We start from the raw sequence: 25,084 nt of genomic DNA on the forward strand, positions 1-25,084 counted from the left end.
TGAACTTGCCGTCCTGTCGGTGTTTGGAGAGGCGATGGGCGTAAGGTAACGTGTTCTAAAGAAGGGCCGGAAATACTGACTTTAATCCATTACTCTTTCACTTGCCTGCTTTTGTCACCTTGGATAGGTTACTTTATCCTCTTAACAAAACATTTCCCTCATAGATTTTGCAACTGAAATCTATCTTCTTTTATAAGCGATGGACGAAACAAGAGTATGGTTCTCTAGGAAATCTTTCTCATCTATAAATCTTGCACCAAACAAGGGACAAATTAAGATCTCGGTAAATAGCAGTAATTCCTAATGTCCAAAATAGTAAATATTGTTAATTTTCCTCTCTGAGATCCTGATTACGCGTGTATAGATTCAGTTGCCTTGTGTGTGTCTATAGAAATAGAGAATGACTCTTTCAGAATTGGCTGTACATTTATCTATCCTGAAAAATTCCATTGCTAAACCAAAAAGTCTTTCTTTTGGTTCCTATGGCTGGTATAACATTCAAAGAGGAGTCCATTTCAATTTCCCTTTTGGTAATCTTTAAGACCTGCTGTCTATTTGTCAGGGCTTTTCTATGTATTAGCCTGTTTAAAGGCATGTTTTTTTAATAATAAAACTAATATATTCTTTTTTCTTTTTTTAATAGAAACTGTTTATTTGTTTGGTGGCTGGGATGGGACTCAGGATCTGGCTGACTTTTGGGCGTACAGTGTGAAGGAAAACCAGTGGACCTGTATCTCCAGAGATACCGAGAAAGAGGCAAGTGCTACAAACATCCATTAATTAATTAATGTTCTACAAACATTACTAATATGCGAATTTTTGCACAGAAAAATGCCGTGCTTTTCAAGTGCCTGTATTGATGTGTAGCGTGTCGTAAGAGCCGCAGATTTTAGACGTTCAAGGTCTTCTGAATTGCTTACAGTGGGAGAATGTGAAATAGGTGCGAATTTGGAGAGTTACAATTACTGCAGGCGAAAGGGTTATTTCTCAAGAGCAGTCTAGTCAGCCAAAAATTAGTTTAGTGAGCAGAGCAAAAGTTAAATAATTTGACGAGACTGAACAACCAGACGCCTAATAAACATTTCGGACCCGATGCTGCTGTTGGAATTCAGAAATGAGTTGTTTGTTCTTTTAACTTTAGTCAAGATGGGCAGCTAACAGATTGAAATCTAGAGAGCAAGGGTAGCTGCCAGAGGCCACACAGTCCCCAAGAGCTTTTTGTGGCGTTTGCTTGAACCATCTTGCTTGGCCTATTTTGTTCAGTTTTTGACGTATAAAACCTCTGAGATGACTGCAGCTTGGTTTATATGAGGTAACAAAAAAGTCCGGGACCCTTGTGTTGTGTAATTCACATCACTATGCTGTGAAATGTTAGTTTCACATGGTTACTGTGTTTTGAGTTGGTTTCTGATTTGTCAGAGCATAATTTCTGGAAATTTGTCTCACCTCTTCGGGCGAGTAAACATATGAGTTTTTGTTGCTGCTTTTGGTAGCAACAAAATTGAGGAGTAGATCTAGTTCCCATTTGATCTTTATTTTTTTTTCTCTCTAGTGTTTTGCCACTACCCATTTTACAAGTTTTTGTACTGGATTAAGTAAAACTTTAGTACTGTTGTTTTTTCCTGGCAAAGGTGTTTAGAAATTGTGATGAGGTAGAGCAAATAACGAAAGTGAAAATGTCAGTAAGGCACATCCCTTACCCTTCAAATCTCGGTGCATGGCACTTTTTTCCAATATCCTTTATAAAATAGCAAAAAAAAAATTGAACACATTATTTCAGCATTTTAATGGCACTGTATAAAAGTGTCTTTGTTGGACATCTTTGGGTTTTTTAATTTATTCTTGGTTATTCTTCGCGCGTTTGTCACTCTGTGTTACCGACAGCTACTCATGCGTTCGGTGATGCTGAAGTAGAATTTAGGCTTTCAGGACCTGCCCTCCCATGCTCTGTAGCTGGCCTTGTATAACTTCTCTTTAAATCTTGAATTGTGGATTTTATTTGAAGAAACATTGTAATGACATAACCAATAAGTATGTGCCCATATCTTAAGGAGGATTGTGACATAATAACAAGAGTTAGTTGAGATTCTTCTCTTTTATCAACTCATATGGTCAAGATAAACAGCTAGACCCTCTCTGCATTGTCTTCCTTCAAATGCATGTTGGGCAGTGAGTAATGTCTGTGTCCCTGGTTTAATTTTCTCCTGCTTTGTAGCAGTTTAGTATGTACATTTGTCCAGTTTAGCACGCAGCGTAGTAACAACGTCCTGCCAAAAGAAGTTACCACGTTGTCTTCCCGCACCGGCAAGCACGGAGAGCTTGGATTGTCCTTAAAGGGATTCATTTCCTTTTCTGACGAGATCCTGTCTTACCCAGCAGAGTTTCCGTACAGCTTGGGAGACCTGGCCAGGACACAGGGAACGATCTGCGCCAGAAACGGCCTGTGTTTTCTCTTGAAGGTCCTCGTGCCCTTTGCTAGCCGGGGTGGGAGAGAGCGGCAACGCACAAGGGGCAGCTGGAGGAGACAGTCCAGGAGTTGTGAGGTGATGCAGTAAAGTGGCTACCAGGGGACCTTGGGAGGAAAAAAAATGAGGACAGGGAAGGGCTGGAAGTGAAAGACGAGAAGAGTCTTGGAGAAGTTTGGGGGAGAAAAAAGGAGATTGGGGATTTTGAAGAGAAGGATACCTAAGGGAAGAAGAGTGGGAAGAAACCTATGGGGTTCTGGAATGACCTACCCCCGATATAGCCTAGGATGGCATCGGCAAGTAGGCCGACAGTAGAGCTCCTTTACATTGACCCTTGTGCCAAGGCACAGGCCACAATCCTGTAACTTCCTGCTAAGTGCAGTGAACTGCCTGCTGCTGATCTTGTGAAGGGATAGTGCTTTTTCTGGATAAACCACCATTTAGGAATGAAAAGGTCAAGCTCAAATGGAGAAGTAAATTCAAAAACAAAGACTTCAGATGTTTCTCTAATAGGAGCATCAAATATTCACAAACAAGTTGCTAAAAGGAAATGTCTGTTGACGTGGAATTTCTGTAGATATGTGAAATAGATTCCAGGGAAATGTAGTCTTGGGTTTTGTTCTGTGTTGTGCTTGTTCTGCTGCCAGCTGTTTTGTTCCAAGATAGTCGGTGACACCGATTAAATTAGCCACTGCTTAACTAGACTTGGACAAGAGCGAGATGTAGGAAATGTTACATATTACTGTGCCATCTTAAGGGTGGCTCACATTCCCGCTTGTGGGATAAAGGTGCAGGGCCAGTCTGTTACTGTCTTCCCCTCGGCGCTGTGTTACGAAAAGTTTGTGACCTTTTTGGTCAACTCTGCTGTTCCAGCTGTGGTTTCGAAATTTCCCATGGGCTACAGCAGCACTGCTGAGGTAGCTGATCACAAGTATTAACTGTCAGGAGTTCTACTCTATTATATAGTTATGTACATTATATAATTGTCAGTCCAGGATAGATATCTCAGCCCCTGTGGCCAGGTGGAGCAGACTTCCCCATCCTTCCTTTGGTCGTCAGAGCCCAAAGCGCTTCTCTAGTCCCTGTCAGATCTTCTTGCTCTGAGCCTACATCCCTTGGAGAGATGCAACATGGGGTAGCCCACAAATGCTGCCCTTCTGGCTGTCTCCTCCATGAAATGCTGATTTTTGAGTATGCAACAGCTCTACAAGTGATCAGTTGGCAGGAGGCAGGGCCAAGCCACGTGAATTTTAAGAGCCTTTGAGAGTTCATACTCTGAACCAAGGGAATTGTTCTGACAAGTGCTGCTGTCTGCCAATCTACAGCTGCTAATCAACCTCGGAGACATTTTGAGGATTTGGGATTTGAGGTTTTGTTTTGGAAAAAAACACTATCACTCTCCAGGCGTTTTATTCTTATGCCACTGCCAGTGGATAGAGGAACTTAATGTGTGTGTTTGGGGTTCTACGATTTCTACTTCCAAGCAGTAACCTTCTCTTAGAAATGCTACTTTAGTGAAATCTGGTACAGGAGGGCAGTTTAATGAGTAGGTAATGGTCAGAAAGTTTTCATTTGGTGTAAATTGATAGTTGTGTGGCCTTTTAAATACCTTCAAAAGGATGAAGGATGTTGTTAGCTCTGGAGATTTGATAAGTGAGAAACATGATAGTTGGTATATTCTGTCAGCAGTATTTTTGAAACTTGTTTTAGTAGTTTTCAGATAAGATGTCCTCTCAAACTGTTTTTTTTTTCATCTTAATATAAAAGACACAAATGGATTGAGGAAGGATGCAACATATGCAACCAGGAGACTTGGAAATGGGTATAGGAAAATTGACTTGTTCGGGAGCAGGTCCAAGATGGGTAACAGAACAGTAAGGTAAATGTGGGTTTTTAGGATTGAATTCATGGAACTTGATTTAAGTATATGCCAAGCTTCTGGCTAGCCTTAATAGAGCAAGTAGACCTATAGGTGTTCCCATCTGGCACTTCTCTTTTAAATGAATTCCAGGCTTGATGCAAAGTATAGCAGATGAAAAAAGTTTGACTTCTGCATAGTGCAAACTGGTAGATTCTGTTGCCCTGCACATTCATAAATAGGGTGTGTTGACTCATCCCACTTGGCTTTTTTCAGAGGGAAATCCTGTCTTTCAAATCAGAGATATAGAAATGGGGTAAGCAGGCTAGGGTTATTTTTTTTCCATTAAAGCCTTTTTGATGGTGTTTCTCACCAAAGACACCTCAATTAAGCTGTCATGGGTAGAAGCGAAGGGCTGTTCATAGGTGAACCAGTTAGATGGGTAAATTTTCACTTACGAGAAGCAAAGCCTAGGTCAACAAGAGTCTGATATTCAGTAGCTTCAAAATGGTCCGGAAAAGCTGTGTATTATAAGGAGATGGTTGGCTGCTAACACTCTTTTGAGGTACTGAAAATAAAAGCTGATGAACGTAGAAAGCTAGTGAGAAGGCAGGGTGCTTTTTCATCTGCTAATATGTTTCTGATTAAACTTTCCGTAGCGGGTCTGTGCATTGATTTGCATTAGTTGAAATGGGTTAACTTACCCGAAGTTTCCAACCTCACGTTACTGCATGAGTGTTTTATGCTTTGTAAGCGTTTGTGACATGTATGGCTGTTTTTGGATGTGTTCCTGAAATATGTAAACATATATATATGTGTGTGTGTGTATAGAGGCAGAGATATATATGTATATATGAAGTTCCTGTTTTATATGAGCGTATCTATGAGCTGAACAAGTTTAAAAAATTGACTCTTTCCTACAAATCATGTAGTTTGGAAGATGCCTGAAGTAACTTGCAAGCATTATTTTTGGTTCAAATACTTTGATATTTATGCACCTTAGAAATCTGGTGTAGTGAATCTGCCATTTTCTACTTCTCAGAAATACTGGTTGTGCAGGTGTTCAGTTTTACTCGATGCCTGGTATTGCAAAAACCCATGGGGAGAAAGCAGCTGTCCTGAGCAACCTACAATAGAAACTTGGATGCTGCAAATGTACCTCTGAGCCAGCTTCCTAGAGAGTGCAAATGCCTGCAAAAGGAGAGGCAAAGAGGGCAAATACATGTCATTAAACCCAACAGAAACTATTCTCAACTGTTTTTAAGTATCTTGTGTTAATTTTTTCCTTATTTAATAGCATAATAATTTTTAAAGTGTTCTAGCTGGTATTCTTTGTCCAAGATGTTAGAGACGCTTTCAGATGGATTTGACTCGCTTTTCCATCGATTTCTACATAGGAAGTCTAAAAAAGACCCCATTGAAAACTATCTTGACTCTAAGCATTTTTAAAAACGCTTATTCAGCTTTAAAAGGTGACTGTTTATTTGGTTGTGCTACTTTGTGTGCCCAAGCAACTCTGTTGTCCTAATCCTTGTTTGTCTCTTAATTTTCCCTAAAGAAAATATCATACTTACAGTAAGACAGCTGTAGATCTTTAGCTCGTTGATGCTATCAGTTAATACCCATAGCTCTTGCTTCCAACACAAAAAAAAAAACAGCAGAAAGCGAGCCAGGCTCCTGTTATTCTTAACACCAATGTGTGTAGATCCCTTTTAGATATTGAAGGTGGTCTTGTAGAGGAAGAAGTAGCTAGATAAATGCAGTGACCCTGGTCTTCTGAAGGCTGCAGAACCCTGGCAGTGATGGAGCTGGAATGTGCCCGTCTTCAGATAAAACAGAGTTTCAAAATATCCTAAGGCTTTTTGTTTTAAAGGGGTATTGCTTACAAAATTGTGAACTGCTCTTAAACCTTCTAGCAATATATCATGGGTAGTTGATTCATAGATTTTATATCCTCATTAAAAAATCACCACTTTTAGCTTATGATGGGTGTACTGCTCTAGTCCTTCATCAGGAATATAGCTTTTTGTGCATGTATTTTCTTAGTAAGTCATTGCATCACCCTATCCTCAATAAAGTAAGGATCAGGCAGGACACTCTCCCTGGCACATTCCCACTGCTGTCCTCGTTATAAATGTCTTGCAGGGAAGGCAAAATTCTCATGCTGTTTAAAGGGTTACAAAACTTTCAGGTAAGAATGTAGAGAAGAGGTGTATATAGGGCTGAAACACTGATTTATGCCATTTCAGGTTTTAAAGACTTAAATAAGCACCTGTAAGACAAGAACCAGCTGGAATTCCTGGAATTGTGCTTTGTACACTAAATACCACAGGAGAAGTGATTTTAAGGAAACAGGAGAGGGAGCTGCGTTAGGAGAGGTGGGAGGAAAGCTTATTTTCTGATCAGCAAGGTGAAAACAGCCTCATGCAGCAGGCAGCTCTGCCTCGGGAGCAGTCTCTTATTTCAAGCAGGCAGTGAGAGACTTCCGTTACACTAGCCCTGCTCAAGCTGTACAAATACAGAAAGTCCCAAAGAAATATCAGTTACCTCAGGATGGTAACACAGGGAAAGCTCTCTTAAGTAGTATTATAGACAAATACTTAACAGACTTTCAAGCATTTCCAGAAGATTTATTCAAGGTTTCTTGCTGCTCAGAATGGATATTTTTGCACCACAGTTTGAAGGTAACTAGTGCTTAAGCTTTCAGGGCTCTGCATAGAGGAAATGCTGGCTGAAGTACATTGATGTGAGTTTTCTGCCCTGACAAGGCCTGATAGGACTTAATTGATGAATGTTCCAGGGTACTTGTGCCCGGGTTAGATGTTGGAGGTGGCCAAAAATCCTTCTCGTGTTGTAATTCAGGAACTGTTAGGTCTTGATCCTTGCAGTGCCCCGGGTGTGCTTTGCTTTTAGTGCTCTGTCTTTAAAAGCTTCTTTCTGCACACTTACTTTATTTTTACTTTTGTCTTTAATACGTGGAAGAGAAGGACTTTACCGTGATGCTTCATAGACTTTTGAGAAGACCATAGAAAATATTTTGCACTGTTTTTTTGGTTGATTTTTCTTTCGTGTGGCTTCCTGTGTAGATGACTGCAAAACTGAAGATGCCTCAGTCCTAAAACTTTGATACAGCAGAGATTAGCCTTGGGCTGCGCTTCCTGTGGCAATTGGCGCAGCTCCTGCAGTGGGAGCTGCAAGGTGGTATAAACATGTCACAAACCACAACTGGCCCAGACTGCCGCTTGGTTCAGAAGAAAGGTCCTATGAACTCCACGGCATTGTGTTTTTCAACGTAGAAAATATTTGGTTTGTGGTCATTATGCCATGTCCCCAACCCTCTTGCCATGCAGAAGCCTGTGAGACCACACAATATCTGTAGTGCTAAGATGTAGTCCCATAGTTGTGGAGTTGCTTGAAGAGGGGGGAAAAAAGTACACGGCCACTTTTGTCCCTTTCTAGAAGCTCTAGGTACTCCTTATCCTCTATAACACTGACCTTTACAGAGGCATCTTAGAGCCTGTCATATTCTGCATTAAGGCTTCTAATTCCATATTGATCTATCGCCAGCATTTCAAAAATAATCAAAACCTGGAAAACTAACTCTTTAGCTATCTGGAGCTCTGTTATATCGTTACACAGTTGGAGAAACCATAACACATCTCACATGGCTTTGTGGATAAGGAGTCTGCCATCTATCTGGTCTCCACGTATAGCTCTAGCTAAACTGAAGAGGTGGCATCTGTGGAAACTCAACTGTCGTGGTTGGACCTTCCCTAGTTACTGCACTGGAAGTGAGAGGACAGCGTGAATTTAGGATGCGAGTCCAAAGGGCCTCGCTCAACTCCTGCAGTGTTAATGGGTTTATTCAAGCTCCTCTCGCTAGGATTCTGTCCCGAGGGCCTGTCTTGGAGCTGCTGAAAGCTCTGGGTCTGCGGTAGGTTGTCTGTTGTATTTCATCAGCGTTATTGAAAGCAAAGCTGAGCAGTTGACGTGTAAAGCAACCAAAGTGTTTCCTTGTTAAATAAAACAGGCTGTAATTCTTCTTACTCACTTTTCATCAGTGTGAATGAATGATGTCTGCTTTGCAGGTAAATTATGTCTTGTCTTAAAAGTATTACGGTGTTAATATTCTTTCAATGCCTTCTGTGGTGTGCTGGGACATGGCTTTACTGCTGCTCCTGTTTGCATATGTAAGCTGAAACATGTAGGCAGGATGACTTATTTTTGACTGTAAATTAAAGCCTGACCAAGACTTTCAGTAGCGTTCTTGTAACCTACTTTACCTAAGCGAAAGATTAATTTCCCATTGTTTTGCATACTTGAAGTCTTGTGTCTTTTACTTTCCGCTTACTTGTCTAGAAAAGTCCCTTGGTCATAGGATGACTTCGTTTACTGTGACATGAGATCCACAAGTTTGTGCAGTGCTGAAAGGCCTGGAAGGTACCTAGGTGTGAGAGCGAGTCAAGGGAGAACATGCAGCTCAAAAATGACCTGGGAATGGGGCTTCCTGCACTGGCCGTAGCTCAGGGTTCTGTTACTAGAGCTGTTTTTGTGCTGTAGATAAACTCGTGCAAAAATAGGGTATTGAAATGCCTGAGAGGAGAATCTTCTTCACATTCTCCCCTCAGATGTGAAGAGTGGCCAAACTCTTGTGGGTGGTGGCCAAGGACAGGACAAGGGCTCATGGGTGCAAGTTGAAGCCCAGGCAGCTCCATGTCCACGTGAGGAAGAACTTCCTTGGTGTGAGGGTGCCAGAGCTCTGGCACAGGCTGCCCAGAGAGGCTGTGGAGGCTCCTTCTCTGGAGATCTCCAACCCGCCTGGATGCCACCCTGTGCCCCGTGCTCTGGGTGTCCCTGCTGGAGCAGGGGCTGCACTGGGGGATCCCTGGAGGTCCCTGCTACCCTCAGCCATTCTGGGATTGTGAAGCCTTGGTAAGTTCCTGAATCAGTTCACAGGCCGTGTTTTGTTTCTGGAAAGCTGCTTGCTGAGAGACTAATGTTTAACAGGTAGTCTCGAGAGGTGAGCACAAGCATGCAGTCCTTTTCATGGCAGCGTTCACGTGTGCTGAAGCATAGGCTCATCCACGCCGTAATGAACCTGTGCTGGTCCCCGAGGGCTGGAACAGACTGTCTTAGTGAACTCCCATGTAGGACAGGAGAGGATGACCCCGCCTAGGTTATCAAATCCAGCGCACTGCTATCATAAAGGTCATATCATATGATCTCAGAGCTTAATCATTTGAGTTATAAGCTCATTGAACCTTCTTTTGAAAGTAGAACACCAGACCATTTATTTTTGACTTCTAGTCTCGGCAGACCTTTCTTTATGAGCGTTCAGCATGAGGCTGAAGTGTCCAGCGTTGAGAAGTTTGGCTCATCTGGAACACGTACACGCTTTCAGAAACACCTAAGACGTGGCCATGTGGCTTCATCCTGTTTAATTCTCTGTTTCCTTCCTAAAGCAGGCAGAGCAGTTGAATCAGAACTGTGTGCTAAAAGCTGCCTCTGGCTTTAATCTGCTCCATCGTGTCTGAGTCAGATGCCCAGAAAGGATTTTGCAACTAAATCTATTTAGTTGCATTGCTATAGGAGGACGCTTGTAAGCAGATTAGCCAGAGCTCAAATACTGTGTCAACTGCTTGACCGAAAGGATATCTTCGTCCTGACTTGTGGCTAGATGCATTTAGTGGTCTTTTTTTCACAAATACTTGTGAGAAGCTTTTTGGTGGCTGAACTTCTTATTTGTCATAAGAGACTTGATTCTTCTGTGTGGGATAAATTGTGTAGAGCCTTGCTTCTCAAAAACGATCCTGGGGGCTTTAAATGTCATGATTCTTGGCCAGGTTCTGACCTGTTTAATAGGTTTACTAAAATATTAACTGATGGAACACATTTTAACCTGTGTATTCTCTGAATTTCTTCCCTGTAACTGATGCAGGAGCGGTAAAAGTAAGTTGAAATATCTGGTAGCTTTCAGAGATAACGGCAAGAACATTGCAGGGTTAAAAATATACGGTTGCTGACCTGGCATATGCTGCTTTAAGCTTAACTTGAGGTAAATCTGTGGAGTAGCTGAAGGTAATGAAGTCTGCGTTCACCTCCTCCAGTCACAAGAGCTGGCACGGGGCTCCTGTTGCGTGGTTGGATGTCCTGGATGCCGCTCCATCGCGTGACTTGGCATTTGGGTGTTTAAAAATTATCCGGATCCGCTCGTTTTAGTTTGTGCTTTTGGCTGACAGACAGTGCAAATGCCCCGCGCTGCCTTGGGAAGTACTAGATTGCTTGTTCTTTTGATAGCTTTCTGGTTATCTTCTTTGTGAGAAACTTCAGTTGCTCACAGAAAGCATTTTATGTGGGATGGAGGTTTTTCTTGTGGATGATTGTAGATGTTTCTCTTGCTGACTTTAGGTCTTGCCTGTAACACGCAGTCTTTTTGAACTGCTGCTTAGATTACACGTTTTGGGAGCGTGTATAAGGCTCAAAAAAGCACTAACAAGTTCTGATCTTCAAGAGCCTATAGACCTGGGTGCATGCCAAGAACTATACGCATTTCCTTTTGTTTTCAAGACTGTGGAGAACTTTATTTTTTTTCTGCAAGAGCGATGGGGAGGAACTCGCACTGAATCTGCTGAAACGCACCCTGAAACTGGGAAATGAGACCACTTAATCTCTGCAGTTGCGTGTAGGCAGGAGGGCCTGTTTGTTGCATGACAGCTGGCTCTGAGAACCAGCAACAAAGTAGGTTGTTTGTGTCGTTTTTATGTCCTCGTCCTAGTTCGCTGTAGGACAAGAGCGTTTCCCTCCTGACGCTTATTTCTGAACTTTCTTCTGGAGGCAGCGCTCACATTCCATTCAGGCTTTCAGAGCACGAAGACGGCAGAATTAGTCAGCTGTTCGTTGTTTTTGTTTCCCTTGCTCTTGAACAGGGTCCAGGCTCGCTCCTGAGGTTTTTCATCTGGATCTGTCTGAATAAAACAGATCTGCTTGCAACCGAAAACTCTTTATTTGCTAAAGGTTATGACAACCAAAAGTAACCAAACTCCCCCCTATTTTTGTTGATTGAGGGGAGCAAGGAGGAGGGTCTGGCGTACCTCAGTCTTGTTCGCATTAAATCAGGTTCACAGGACGTGTATTTAAAAAAAAAAAAAAAAGATGATGCACGGTGATGCTGGCATAAATGATTTGAGCAGACCCTACCCTAAGGCGCTGTGTGCCGATCCTTTCTGCTCCGTATCCCAATGAATCAGTTATTCCGTGGAGGCAGCAGTGTCTCTGGGTGCTCTTGTGTTGCTTTTTGAAAACGTTTTGTAAGTTAGGCCTTAAGTGGGATAATTGCTTTCAGCATTTGCAAGTTAAATGAAGAAAGCTCTAATTAGATTTTATAAAGTGGCTTAGCATGTCGAGAAGGCCTTTCATAAAGTATACTGTGTATTCACTTGGCATTGCCCAACCGAGCGTCGTGGAGCACTGACGAAACCAAAAAAAATCCTCTTTGCCCTTGGTCACCCCCGGGCCCTTAAGGGATTGAACGCTTCTCTTAAAATACTCTGCCCTCCCGAGTTTACGTACTTTCTACTTTTCCCTCCCTTCATCCTCTTCATGGCGTTTAGTTCCATTTTGGAGACTGGAAGAGTTACGAGCAAGACCAACGTGTTTGAAGACGAGTGAGCGGGGCCAAGCAGCTCTGTATTCAGTGCTGCTTCAAAAGGAGGCCGTTGCACATAGTGTTTAATCTGCCTTAGCTGTTATTATGCTGCGCTAATTGTACAGTGGTGCTGGGTGGCAGAAAGCCATCTTGTTCAGGTTAGTCCTAGCTCCGGGTGGCTGCTTGTTTAGTCCATAGAAATTGAGCCCTCATGATGCTTAGTAATGTTGGGTATTGTTCAGCACCCCGTAGATTAGAAATGTGATATGCTAATGCTTTATTACTGCCACTGCCCCTTGGCATAAATGCAGGGGGCTGGCCAAAGGAGGAATATGCTGTTTGCCATCTGAATAAGAGCTTAACCAAGTCACCAGCTGCTTTCGTGTGTGGTTTCTGCAGTCTGAAGGCCAAGGCTTCAGAATGAGAACTCGAAAGAATTCCCAAAGTTGGTCCTTCTTCAGAACCGTTGGTAGATGGGACTTGCTAGAGCCTGTTTTAACCAGACGTGCTATTTGGGAAGTGATACCTCCGCTAAGTCAGCCAAGTAGTTCTTGAAGTTTCATCTGCCAAAATGTAGATCCCGTGTGCTAGCAACTTTTCAAGAGCATTGAATAAAAAGAGCTCTAAAGAAGTACTTAGCAGTGAGGAGTCTTGCATTAATTTGTTATCACTTAAGATACTCACCAGATCAAATAAAGCAAGCTAGTCAGAATTATTCTTTGCATTGTGCTGCTCTCTTTTGGTATGTTCTTAGTCTTGTGTCCCATCTTTTGGGTGCTCTTCCTCTTTGTGGTGGGCACTCTTCTCTTGTCAGATAACCAAGCGAGAGCTGCGTGGCTTAGGAAGCAGTTGAGCCAGCTCTTGCTTTCAGAGCAGATGTGGTTGTGAGCAGAATGCAGCTGAAGACCTGGTGGTTACCACTTGCCACTTGTTTGCTTGGTAGCTACCAAAGTATGATGAAACCCTTAATTAGCTGCAGGTGTTTGTCAATGACAAGTTAGTAGAGTAGTGAAGCCTGCATTAAATGAGGCCCTTTGAAAGTCTTGGCTTCTATTTTGGTGGTAAGACCTACATTTCTGAGAAGGTGTAGAGATGTAGCACAGTCCCATCAGTGGGGACCATTGGCTCGTGCATTGAGTCTGCATTTTGGGGGCAAACTACCCATGCTTCATGTCTTCCACTGTAAATTAAGCAAGGCAAGTCATGTCTATCACGGTAAATTTTTCTCTCTTGTTGCTTAATAACCGGTTGAGTTCTTTAACGCTTCCGGAATCGACAAACTCTTCCCCACTTGAATTTGGTGGGTCACTCTCTCCATAACAAGTTGTTCCAGTGTGTTCTGTGTCTGAACAACAGGCTCGCTATTGTAGCTGTGAGAAGTACACTTCTTTGGATGAACATTCGCAACCGCCCACAGCCTCTTGATTCATTTAATCATGTGTTCCTGGAAGTGTTTGATTCATTTTCAGTGTCTGTACATATCTGTCCTCGTAAATGGACCCTGTGTCTCCCATTGAAGTATATTCATACTGCAAGGGCTTCTGCTGAAAAATTTAGTAGCCCTCACATTAAATACAGGTTTAGGCTTTTCCACTCGACTTTGACATTTGAGACAGAAATATGTAGCCCTGTTTTTAAGAAGTTGTTTACCAAAATTGGTAAACATGGGGCTAAAAGCTTTTGCCAGGTTTCACATGACCTTATAAGCAGTATATGGGAATAACTTAAGGTTTTTCTGAAAACAAGATTGTGGATTGGGTGAAGCTTTCTGTATTAGAGAGACCATGCAGTTAGTTTCTGCAAGATAATAAAGTTAAAGATAAAAGTGTTGAAGTCAGCTTGAGACGGTGAGATTTCTGTGCCTCCAATCTGAACAGATGAAATGGTCCAGGCCGAGGTCTTTAGGAGCTCCTTAAAAGGTAGATGCTGCTGTGCGAGGCATGACCAACGTCTAGCTCTTACCTTTAAAAATGGGTGCTTCCATATTTCCCCACTTTCCTGATTTTTTTCCTTTTTTTTTTTTAACAGCATTTTACAATATGATTTACAATATGATGTTCCTATGTTGTAAACATACCCAACCTTATAACTTTGATTTTGATGCCTGTGGCTTGAAATTGGTATTGTAGATGTTGAAGTGACTAAGTCTCGTCCCTGCGCCCAAACAGTGTTCGGTTGAAGGTGACTTTTTTCTTCTAGGTGAGACAGGTCTAGAAATTGGTTAAATGGAAGTTTTGTTCCCGAATGTGCTAAAGATTGTATTTGAGCAGGTTTGGTAAGATTTATGTAGCATAGAGAGACTGTCATTTTGAGACAGAGAAAAAAAATATTGCTTAGAAAAAAATGCAGGGACATGAGAGAAGGAAATGTCTGAAAGCACCTATTTCAGATAGGAAAATCCTAACATTTCCTCTAAAAGGTGGCAGTGCCAAAGCAAATGTGTGCTCTTTGGCAGGAGAACAGTGGAGTATCCTCCAGTGTCCCAGTTAGGTAAGTGGAGATGGACTTTGTCTGCTGGGGTTGCTTTCTTTGGAATCGGGGCCAACCTTTGATACAGAAGTCACTGCTACTCATCCAAAGAGACTGCCTCATATGTTCTAAATGCAGTTTTTTGAAAATACTGTTACTAACTTGGATTTTTTAGAAACAAGACTGAGTCTGCTGCTTCCTTTGCTTCCAGCTTCCCCCTCCATGCAACCAAAGGCAATGAACTTTTGCTGCATTTCAGAATTTTATGCTAACGCTTCACTTCTTTTGGTCTCCTTTAAAGAAAAGTAAATTATGTTAATTGCCATGGAGTAACTAATCCTCAAAACTGTGATCATTGCTGACATTCTGCTTCATATTTACAAAATATGACTAATTCAGTATACCTCTTCAGATATTTTAGCCATTCGAGTTACTGTAAACTGTTTCCTGTAACTCTTCTTTAATCAAAAAATTGAATTCTATAACATGAATATTAAAGTCTCTTGATTACAAAAATGCCACGTTGCCTTCCATATTTGATTCAGCTCAGTAAATTATGTTCCAGTAGTCTTTTTTAAGTTTTGGTCATAGTTTCAGTGGAATATTATTACATGAAATAGTGCAGATACCAAGATTTTATACAGAAGGTAGTATTTCCTAGCACATGGAGCAGACATTATGCTGGTTATTTGGTGTAATATAAATAGCTATCTTTAAGTGCAGGACCTTTAATAAGTTATAATATATATTACCTCTGTGTCTATTTGCAGAGCCTTTATTTTTTCAGGGGATTTTAATGTTTTGTTTTTAGTCTCATACTTCAGTTTTCCGTGGATATTTTCTTTTTTAATTTGGTATTTGAAATCTCTGTGTTAATGTTGATTTTCAGACCACCTTTTTGAGTTTCTCAGTACTGAACTTTAATGCTTGACATTTTGTTCTGCTTCCGCAGTTCTTTCTGGCCTTGTAGACTCTCAGGGAGGCTCCTACGTTAGCCAGCCTTGTTCTTGGCACCGTCACTTAAAGAACACCATAATTGCACAATTAACATTAAATAAAGTCCTATTAAACTTATCATTGACATGGCTAGAATACACCCCGCATTTATCTCGTTTTTATTTTTTATTTTCTTTTTATAAATAACGCTTTGGACCTCTCGACTTGCAGTATTTCGGAGTACATGACCATAACCTTTACATGACCATAACCTTTATGTGTGTGTGCTTCATAGGGAATGTTTGGAAGCTCTCAAATGCAGGTTCAGCTGAAGCAGAAAGGATACTTTGCCGTGTTGCATCATCTTAATTTCCTTGAATAAAACACCTTATAAGCCGAGCACTCCTGCATGGATAAGGTCATTATAATTTGGCAGCGCTCCCCTGGGTCTCTCTTTAAAGCTCCTAACCCGTGGTGCTTGTGCTTACCGTGGGAAATTTCCTTGGAGCTGGAGGTTGGAATGGCCGTATCTATTTGTGAAGGACAGGGAGTGCTTTTGTTACCTCCAAAGACCCATTAGAGGATCTGATTGCTTGTGGGAGTGTCTGGTTATGATCTGTTAGAAAACATCCTATTAATAAAACAGAGCCTCTTGTAATAGAGCACTCCTTAATCTCCTTCCTATGTAGTTATTTATAGGCTATGACATCTTAACTTGCTGCTCATGTGCATCAACTTCTGTTATTTTAAAAGATCAAGTAGCTTTCACATGCCTCTGAGAATCACTTCTGGAAGAAGCTGCCCATCTTCTAAGATACCTTACAAAAAGACTGCATGTCCTAAGCTTGTTTAAAAACATATATTGGTGTCTTTTTAAAACACAAATAGTATATAGAATATCCTGTTATTAAGATGTTGATATATGTTTGTCCTATATTTGTGATTATAAGCAGATGTTCTTGAATAAGGGAATTTCCAGTTGCTGATGGTACCTATTTTCCCTGAGCGAGCGTGCGTTAGTTTACGTGGAACAATCTTAAATGTTTAATAAAGTTTTCTCTATTTCTGTGGCTGCTTCCCCTATTAGAATGGCCCTAGTGCCAGATCTTGCCACAAGATGTGCATCGACATCCAGCGAAGGCAGATCTACACCCTGGGGCGCTACCTGGATTCCTCCGTGAGGAACAGTAAATCTCTGAAAAGTGACTTCTATCGCTATGACATTGACACAAACACGTGGATGCTGCTCAGCGAGGACACTGCGGCGGATGGAGGCCCGAAGCTGGTGTTTGATCATCAGGTCAGCTGCACTGATAGTCCACGCTGATAATCCTGTACCTTTTCCTCCGTATCTGAATCAATCATTCAATCACAGCCTGCTTAGAACTTACTGGCTCCATCTGGTACTGCAGCAGCGAAGGGCACGGTTGCTATTTGCCCATCAGCTAAGTTCTGGCAGTGCTGTTGTCTAATGCCATTGAATACTGGTATTCTAAAGAAATTGAGTCAAAAAAAACTTTGCAAAACAATTCATTTCATTCGGATGACTGCTCTATTAAAGCTGAAGCCAGATTTACCCATTTGCACTAGATTTTGCAGCTCGGCCTGCTTGGTGGATGCTGGGGAGCAAGTCACCAAGCTGTTTGTGCTGCCTTCAGGAGGATGCAATAAGCAGGGCAGTGAAATGAGGCCAGCAGGGTCAAAATCTTGACCTTTCAAATGCTGTAAAACCTGTATGCCGTGTAGAGGCTGAACACATTTCTGGAGTGGCTACTATATTTTTTAAGACCTGTTCGTATACTTAAATTGAACATTTTTTTTTCTTTGAATGGGGTGAAATGGCTTGTTTGTACTTGGAGAAAAAAAAAAGGTATTTCATTCTTTATTTTAAAAAAAGGCCAAGAAATAACATCACAATGGTGTTTTTTTCTGTTTTTTTATAAAACAGTCTAGGAATTACTTTTATTAGCATGGGTTGCCTTTTGTAACCAGTGCTGTTGTCTTACCAGCAAAATAGACTTTTTTGCCCAACTGGAAATTGTCAGCACGTTATCTGCAAAACAAAAGCCAGTCCATTTTTCTGTTCTGTTAAGAGGCAAAACAAAACGATCAGCCAACAAGGCTGTTCTTGCTACCTTTTTTTCCTGACTGAAATGTTTTCCTTTTTCCACCTGCCTTTTCTAAAAGAATATCCTTCCTGAAGTCTTCATCAGCCTACAGCCCTCTCTCTCTGTACCCCCTGGGATAGCTGTTTGTGTTTAACCTTCTCAGAAATGTGCTGCACTAAAAATGTGTTGTATAGATGTTGGTGAGTAGCATCTCTGTCTCATTGTAATCTTGGTGGTCTTTTTTATCCCCCCGTGCTCTGTAACACTCTTGCTGCAGTGTCTGAAAGCATCGTGTGGAGTCAGTCTTGTTTGATTTGCACTGCAGTGCATATCCTGTTTACCATAACCTGAATTCAGATATATTTTGCGGATTTTTTTTCTTTTTTTTCCTCTTTTTTTGCTTGAAGTATCACCAAAAAATCCTCGTCTGTGTAACAACCCCAATTGAAGTTGAAGTTATTAGGGTAACATTAAGTATATGCCTGAGATGGAATACAAGTAACAAATCTCATGCTGTTCTGGATTGATTGGATGGCATTCAGTAAATAAGCAATGAATTTGCTTTTTTCCCTTTCATAGTTACTGTCAAGGGCAGTAGTCAATGTACTTTCTGGAAGAACTGGCCACAGATTCTAGTGAAAAACTTTTTTTTAAGAAGGAAAAAAAAGAAAAAGCAACTAGAGCAGATTTTAGATGCGAAAATATTATAAGGGCAAGATAATATCAGGCTCATGTTGTAAATTAAAGGGTCTGTGTTTTTAGTACCTGTCAGCCGTAAAGACATTTGTGCTATTTTCTTTTTAATTAAAGGTTTAGGAGATGTGTAGTGCACTGCTGAACTTGCTGGGTAACGCTTATAGGAGAGGCACGTTTCGTGTTAAGTCTGGAGGTACTGACTTGTTAAAAGTGGTTTTCTTGTTCCTACAGATGTGTATGGATTCCGAAAAGCACATGATCTACACGTTTGGGGGCAGAATTCTGACCTGCAACGGCAGCGTTGACGACAGCAGAGCCACGGAGCCGCAGTTCAGCGGGCTGTTTGCTTTTGACTGCCAGTGTCAGACGTGGAAACTTTTGCGAGAGGATTCCTGTAATGCTGGACCTGAGGATATCCAGTCCCGGATAGGACACTGTATGTTGTTCCATTCTGTAAGTATCCACGCTAGACTTTGATTCATGATGCCTGCCCTTAAGGAGAACATCTGGTTTTAATTTCCTTGCAAGCTTGAAGCTTTCTAATCTTCTCATCAGTGTGTCGGCTCGCTTGGTTTTATATTCGCTGACATTCTGAGGCCTTTTTGGGTTAATGTAGGTGGTATTAATTCAAGTCCTAGTCAGAGCATTCCCTAGTTTAACTGTGAGTATAATTTCAAAAATAAATAGTTGATTTTAATCATAAGTAGACCAGAGGCCACTGGTTCAATTTAAGCTAAAGGGATATATAATTTTTTCTAAGTTAGTACAGCATCTTGGAATCTGCTAGTTTATTAGTGCAGGGGCTTATTGCAAGTGTGTAATTGCATCGGCCTGATGCTCTTTCCTGCGCTGGGCACAGGTGACATTGCAGGCATTTCATCTAGAGCCCAACGGAAAGTCAGACCTGAGGTTTGTTTTGTTCTTACTCTTTTATTATTATTATTTTAACACCTTGACAGTATTAGGTATTTTCAAAAATTTTTCCTGTCCAATTGGGCTCATCAATTACATGAGTATTTATTCACAGAACATGGGAATTACATGAAGGGAAAGGGAGGATGGTCAGTGTCTTGTCTGTTCTACACTAGCATTTCATGTGGGCACTTGCAGTAGGGTAGCAGTGCAAAGGGGATTTAAGTCAAATAGGGCTGCCTGCATAGTCGTGCAATGGGTGTTTCACGTGGAAACTATTTGGTAGCATCTTCTGATAGCAAAGGGTGTTTTCAGAGTTTTGCTGGCCCTGAACTTTTAAACAGGGCTTTGGGAGAGAACTGAAGACTGTGACACCCGCATGTTTTCTGACATGGCCCTTTGAAAATTGGCTACGGATTTTCGTCTTTAACAGTTTGCTGAGGTTTTTCATGTCCTCCTTTAAATGAGAGGTTAGAATTTGTATAGAGGGTACTGTGCTTTTACCATTTTCAGTTCTGTTTTGGTCGCCTTTTAAGTTTTCCGCAATCTATTAGAGAGGGCACAAAAAGATGCCCTCTGCATAGGTACCTGCATAGGTACCTGAGAACGTGAGATGTCTCTGAACACGAGACTGCAGGGTTTTATAGCACACTTCATAGCAGCTTAGATCCTCTGCAACTTTCTCTACTGTTTGGAAGAAAAATAATCTGTCTTCTGCAGACTTTCCACTTGGCAAAACTGAAAGAAGTAATAAACCTGGTATTCTTGGCCTGCTGTTTGCCTGTTCTGTTTAATAAGTTTGCTGGTATCTGAACAGTTTCTTTTACAGTTGGTCTTTTGTTCCTGTTTTTTTTTTTATGGTGAAATTATGATCTTGGGAGTTTTTGACATTGAAACTGTTTGTTCTTTAATATGAAACTCGACAAATGAATGGTCATATATGTGTGCTAAAGCCACTGTGATCAGGTGTGACCGTCCCAGTAAAGTATGTGAAATCTGCAAGCTTCACCCCCAAAGCTGCTGTTCTTTCTTGGATCTGAACCTGTGGTCTCATACACAGATCATGGAAATGAAGTCTGTGAAGTTGCATGTGTAAGGGGCTTTTTGGGTGAGCGTGTAAGTGCTTAGCTCTTGAAACAGAAAAATCAGGAATTCCTGAGGTTTTTACTGAGTTTGACAATAATATGAACTCCATGGCCTTACTATTCCACCGTGAATCTTTTTGACGATGAAAAGAGAAAATATTTACCCAATTAAGGTTAGCGGAACTGGTAGTTATGAAATGACTTTAAACTTACAAGAATAACATCTCTGTTTTCTCGTTAATGTGTTTGTGAATGGCCACATTTGGCCGATAAGTTTTCTTGACTTGATGCATGACTTTATTTTTTTCTTTTCTAGAAAAATCGCTGCTTGTACGTGTTTGGTGGCCAGAGATCGAAGACTTATTTGAATGATTTCTTCAGTTATGATGTAGACAGCGACCACGTGGATATTATATCAGATGGCACGAAGAAAGATTCAGGGATGGGTAAGAGCTTCACTGTGTATTAATTTGTTCCTGTCAGTGCAGATGATTTAAATATATTAAGTAGGTGAATGGCCAACTTTAGTGTTCTGGCATTTCAGGTTAGTGTCCCTAACTAACCCCATGTAGGCAAGCAAACTCCACAAGATATAGGTTATGCTTCTGCCAGTTTTGTTGTCCTTCCAGCTGCTTCGTGGCCAGTCTTTAGCACAACATAAATAATTGATATGTGCCCTCATGGTCCCCCCTCAGGAAGACATTTTCAGCAAAACTAAAAATAGCCTTCCTGTCCTTAAATCAGGAAAGAAGAACTCAACCTTGTTTTCTAGAGTATCTTTTACTGAGGGAAAACTGTAGCTCGGAAGTTGAAAATTGTGTTGCGTTGTATCACTGAGAGAGAAACTTCAAGTATTTCTCTTTAATAATATTATATAATACATAATCATATAAAACATATGATTACATATTATAGACAAATTATATTTTGTATGTAGAAATCATTATATATTTTTATATATAGTTCTCTAACTTTTTTCTATATATATTATACATATAAAAATATAAATTATATGTAAAATTAATATTTTTTGCTCTTTGTGTTTAGTTATGCTGCTGAGGGCAAAGAGTAGCCAGCCTCTTAATCTCAAGAGTGATTTCTTATTGACTGCCTGCACCACTTACCATCTTAGTTATTAAGGTGTCTGCATGTAGCCTAATGACAATCTTCAAGCATCTACACACTGTTTCTTGTCCTGAGAAGTTTTTTTTTTTTTTCTGGAATTGGTAGCATTCTGCCCTTTTGCTGTTTATAGTTGAGTTTTTTGGGAGCCAGAAGCTATAAAACCTGTGGCTTTAAGCTGATGCCTGTGATGACTTATGTTCTAAAGAAACCCAGCTTGCCTTTCAACCGGGGAAGACCCTGAGCTCTGCTTCTCAGGGCAGTGCGTTCTCTGCAAGGTTCAGTGAAACAAGTGAGAATACAATATTTAGCCCTCCTCTCCTTTCCCACAGGCTCTGACACGGTGAATAGCAGGCTTTGTAAGAAAATGACTCATTGGAAATAATTCACGAGTAGATTTTCAGTTTACTGTTCTCCTGTGCGTAGAAAGTCAACAAACAGATTTGAACGCTTCCCTTATGAAAGAAAACGTTAGGATTAATTCACATTTTAACAAGAAGAGAACAAAATGCCTGTTACATTAGAGCAGCAAGTACTTTCACCCCAAAAAGCGGGTCTTTATCATACTGTTGCAAGGGGATGATGCACTGTTTGATTTCTCCGTGCAGAACAGGGCTCTGGTTGCTGTGAGGTTCACACTGTTCGGTGTGATGAATCAAGTCGAGGATGCCTGACCTGAATGTTCCTATGAAGTCCCATGATTACATTTTGTTCCTGGCTCACATGTGGCATTCAGTTCTATTCTTAGTGGAGCTATTTTGATTTTTACCCTAAGAGAATTTAATTGTGTGTTTGTTTAGAATTTCTGTTGGAGTAGCTAGAAAAATTAAAAAAAAAATAGGAGAAAAAAAGAGATCAATAGGTAAGGTGTATTAATAATATGGACTTGTTGCAACATTAGAAAACGATGGCAATGATGAATTGCTTTTCTGCTGTCTGTTCTTCGGGCTATTTGTGCTCTTCAGTGATTCTTGTTGTCCTTTTGTTGTTGATCCTGGTAACGGTTTCTTGTATTGATGATGTGTTAGGGGATAGTGGATGAGAAGTATAATTAAAGTTTTGTGTTTTGGAGTAACGCTATAATTGTATATGGCAAATAGTACTTTAAGATTTTTTTGCCTGCTGAAAATCTCTCGATTTTTCCATTTGCTTTGAGTGTAGGTCCTTTTAGCTCCTTTTGTCCCAAGCCATGGCCACGGCATGAGTATTGGTGCTTTTTTCAGCTCACTGCATGAAAAATCATCTGATGCTTCCTCTCCACTGTCAGCTGAGGACCCAAAATGAAATTTGTCAGATCAGCTAGAAAACAGGCAAAGTGGGACAGAGGGAAGTGAATGCAACTGCCAGGATGAGTCAGGTATGGAGAGAGGCAGCCGTGGCGCAGATGGAAGGGTGTGAAGCACAACTGAAGAACAGAACTTGTGTCTGGAAGACAGGCAGGAATGTGTGTGTTAGTGGGCATCCCTCTCACAGTAGCAGTGTATGTCTGCTGATAGATGCTATTTTTAAGAAAAGAAAAAAAAAAAAAAAAAAAAAAAACTTATATATGCCAGAGCACATTTCTAGGGCATGTTTCTCAAGCATGCATGTGTTTTAGAGATGCCACCAACACCAGACAACTTTAAGAGCCTGTACTGACAGCTTGCCCGACTTGCTGAGCAGGCAACCAACCCATGACTAATCACAGGCAGTTGCTCCAGCTCCAGCAGCATCAGCAGATCCGCACAGTTGTGCCTGACGTCCCCACGATAATGCTGTCCGGCCCCGACTCAGGTGACGTGGCGTGGAATTTCCTTCTGCAGGAGAATGGAGATCTCATTTCCCTTGGTGTTAGATAAGGAGAACAAGCCCTAAATATCCTTGTAGCTCCTTTTAGTGGAAGACTTGTTTCTCATGGGCAGAGAAACACCAAATATATATATATGTGTGTATATATATATTTTTTTCACCTACCTGTGAGGTTCTAGGATGCTTTGCAGACGATGGCAAATGGTGTAGCAGATGGTAGACGATGGTAGGTGATGGTGTAGCAGATGCGCTGTCCAGATACACTAGTGAGTTCACTAAGTACCACGGACAGAGACTGCAGTCAAGTCCAGGAAATCCTGATTTAAACCAGGATGATATCAGAAAAATGTTGATCAAAATAGAAAGCATGGCTAGCCCGACCTGGCCAGGAGCCAGCTCAGGCTAGTGTTGTGGAGTTACCAGATCCCAGTTCTTGGTTTGGAACACCTGATGTGCTTTTTGCTTTTGTCCAGTGTAAGGTTCACCTTGACAATGGCCAGTGTGTCCCGTGCCAAGGAGGCCCTTTTTTGTGAGGCACTTCTCCTTCTCTTGGTCTTGCAAAGTGCTTTTCTGCACCACTCTCAAAATACTTTGCCCTAATTACGCAGGGGAGCTGCAGAGCAAACAATTGCCAAATCCTTCTCCAAGTGCTTTATAGGGATAGCCTGGTAACAGAGTTTCCCTTGGATTTACTAAATGACCCATTTTTTTTTCCCAAATCCTGTGTTACTTGACTGTACATGTATTGCTCATCAGGTTTTGCAGTTTCAGCCAAACTATTCAGGTGATCTCCTGAGTTCTTCCTGACCATGGCTGACTTCCAAATGTGGTCTTATCCTGAGAAAATCGAGGAGAAACATGCATTATCTTGCTGTGTCAGCAGCTGGCTCTTGAACTCTTATCCCTCATCAAAGTCCCCTCCATTGAAGTTCAGGAGAGCTGCTGCATCACTATTATGCCTTACAAGTAGTGGTGTAGACTTACTGATCTACCAAATGCTCCTCTGTTGCCTGCAGACTGGGTCCTGAAGTCGCTATGATCAAATGCCTCTAAGTTGGGCATCCTACAAGTGCTGTGTGCTCTGCTACAGAAGCTTTGCCACACATTACATGTAAATGGGAATTATGTTGTGGAGGCTAAGGCAACATCTTGCAAAAGCTTTGTCAGAAATGACTACCTGTTTGTGTGACTGGCTGCATGTTCAGAACCAAAGGCCTCCTTGACTGAATGTGGCTTTCAAATAGCTGTAACCTTTATATTTTTGATACATAAGAGTAAACAGAAGTGAAAAGTTTTGGGGAGAGGATTCAGACATCTGATTTTCAGTTACAGCCCTTCTGCACTGCGCTGCTCAGTGAGGTTTGGGGAAGAAATGCAGGGCCACATGAAGGATAGTCACAATTTTCTGGGTTTACTAACAGGATTAATCGTGTTCAGCGTTTTCTTTGTGCTCCTTTTCCTCTCTTAATAACGTAATGTGCTGTCCTGGGAGCTGAAATAATACTGCTGTGCGACTGGCTGCCTTGCTGCATTGAAAACAAACTGGGTTAAGTCCCTGGGCGCTGTTTCGTGTCCTTTGAGCTCTCTGTCCGAGGCCAAGCTCAGCGATACCTGGTCCCGAGAGATGATTTGAATAGGTGTGAAGTCACTGGATATCGGCTCCAAAGCCCATTTACGTCTACCCTTATTTTTGCAAAGAAGGGGAGGAGCAAGAGGATCGAGGTGGAGTGGCTCTCCCGTCCTTACCACTCCTCATCCCATGTTTATCGCTTTTTAGTCATCCTAAAACTTCACATTTCCCCCTAAGCGATTGCTGTTGCAGGTTCAGTTTAATTCCGTGTGCTCAGGGTCCGGTTTTGTCGCTTGCGTTTTGTTAACTCAACATCCTGAGGACCTTTCCTGGCTCCAGTGGCCCCAGCCCCGTGCATCGCAGCAATTCCTGCGAGCCGGCGCGCGGATTGTGAAGCTCTCTTACCCCCTAGTGGAACCGCGTGTCATTC

The 25,084-nt window shown here is 41.5% G+C and overlaps 1 protein-coding gene across 1 annotated transcript in view; it reads left to right on the forward strand.

Moving 5' to 3' along the window:
* Nucleotides 1–25,084, forward strand: part of MKLN1 (muskelin 1) — a 90,622-nt gene that overhangs the window by 49,209 nt on the left and 16,329 nt on the right. The window contains exons 9-12 of the mRNA XM_088531808.1: nucleotides 644–756; nucleotides 16,461–16,673; nucleotides 18,409–18,630; nucleotides 20,491–20,620. Coding sequence (XP_088387934.1) covers nucleotides 644–756; nucleotides 16,461–16,673; nucleotides 18,409–18,630; nucleotides 20,491–20,620 — 678 coding nt within the window. The remainder of the gene's footprint in view (nucleotides 1–643; nucleotides 757–16,460; nucleotides 16,674–18,408; nucleotides 18,631–20,490; nucleotides 20,621–25,084) is intronic.

This window comes from Tinamus guttatus, unplaced genomic scaffold (assembly GCF_059628265.1).
Source record: "Tinamus guttatus ecotype Peru unplaced genomic scaffold, ASM5962826v1 Tinamus_guttatus_pri_ptg000434l, whole genome shotgun sequence".
NCBI lineage: Eukaryota > Metazoa > Chordata > Aves > Tinamiformes > Tinamidae > Tinamus > Tinamus guttatus.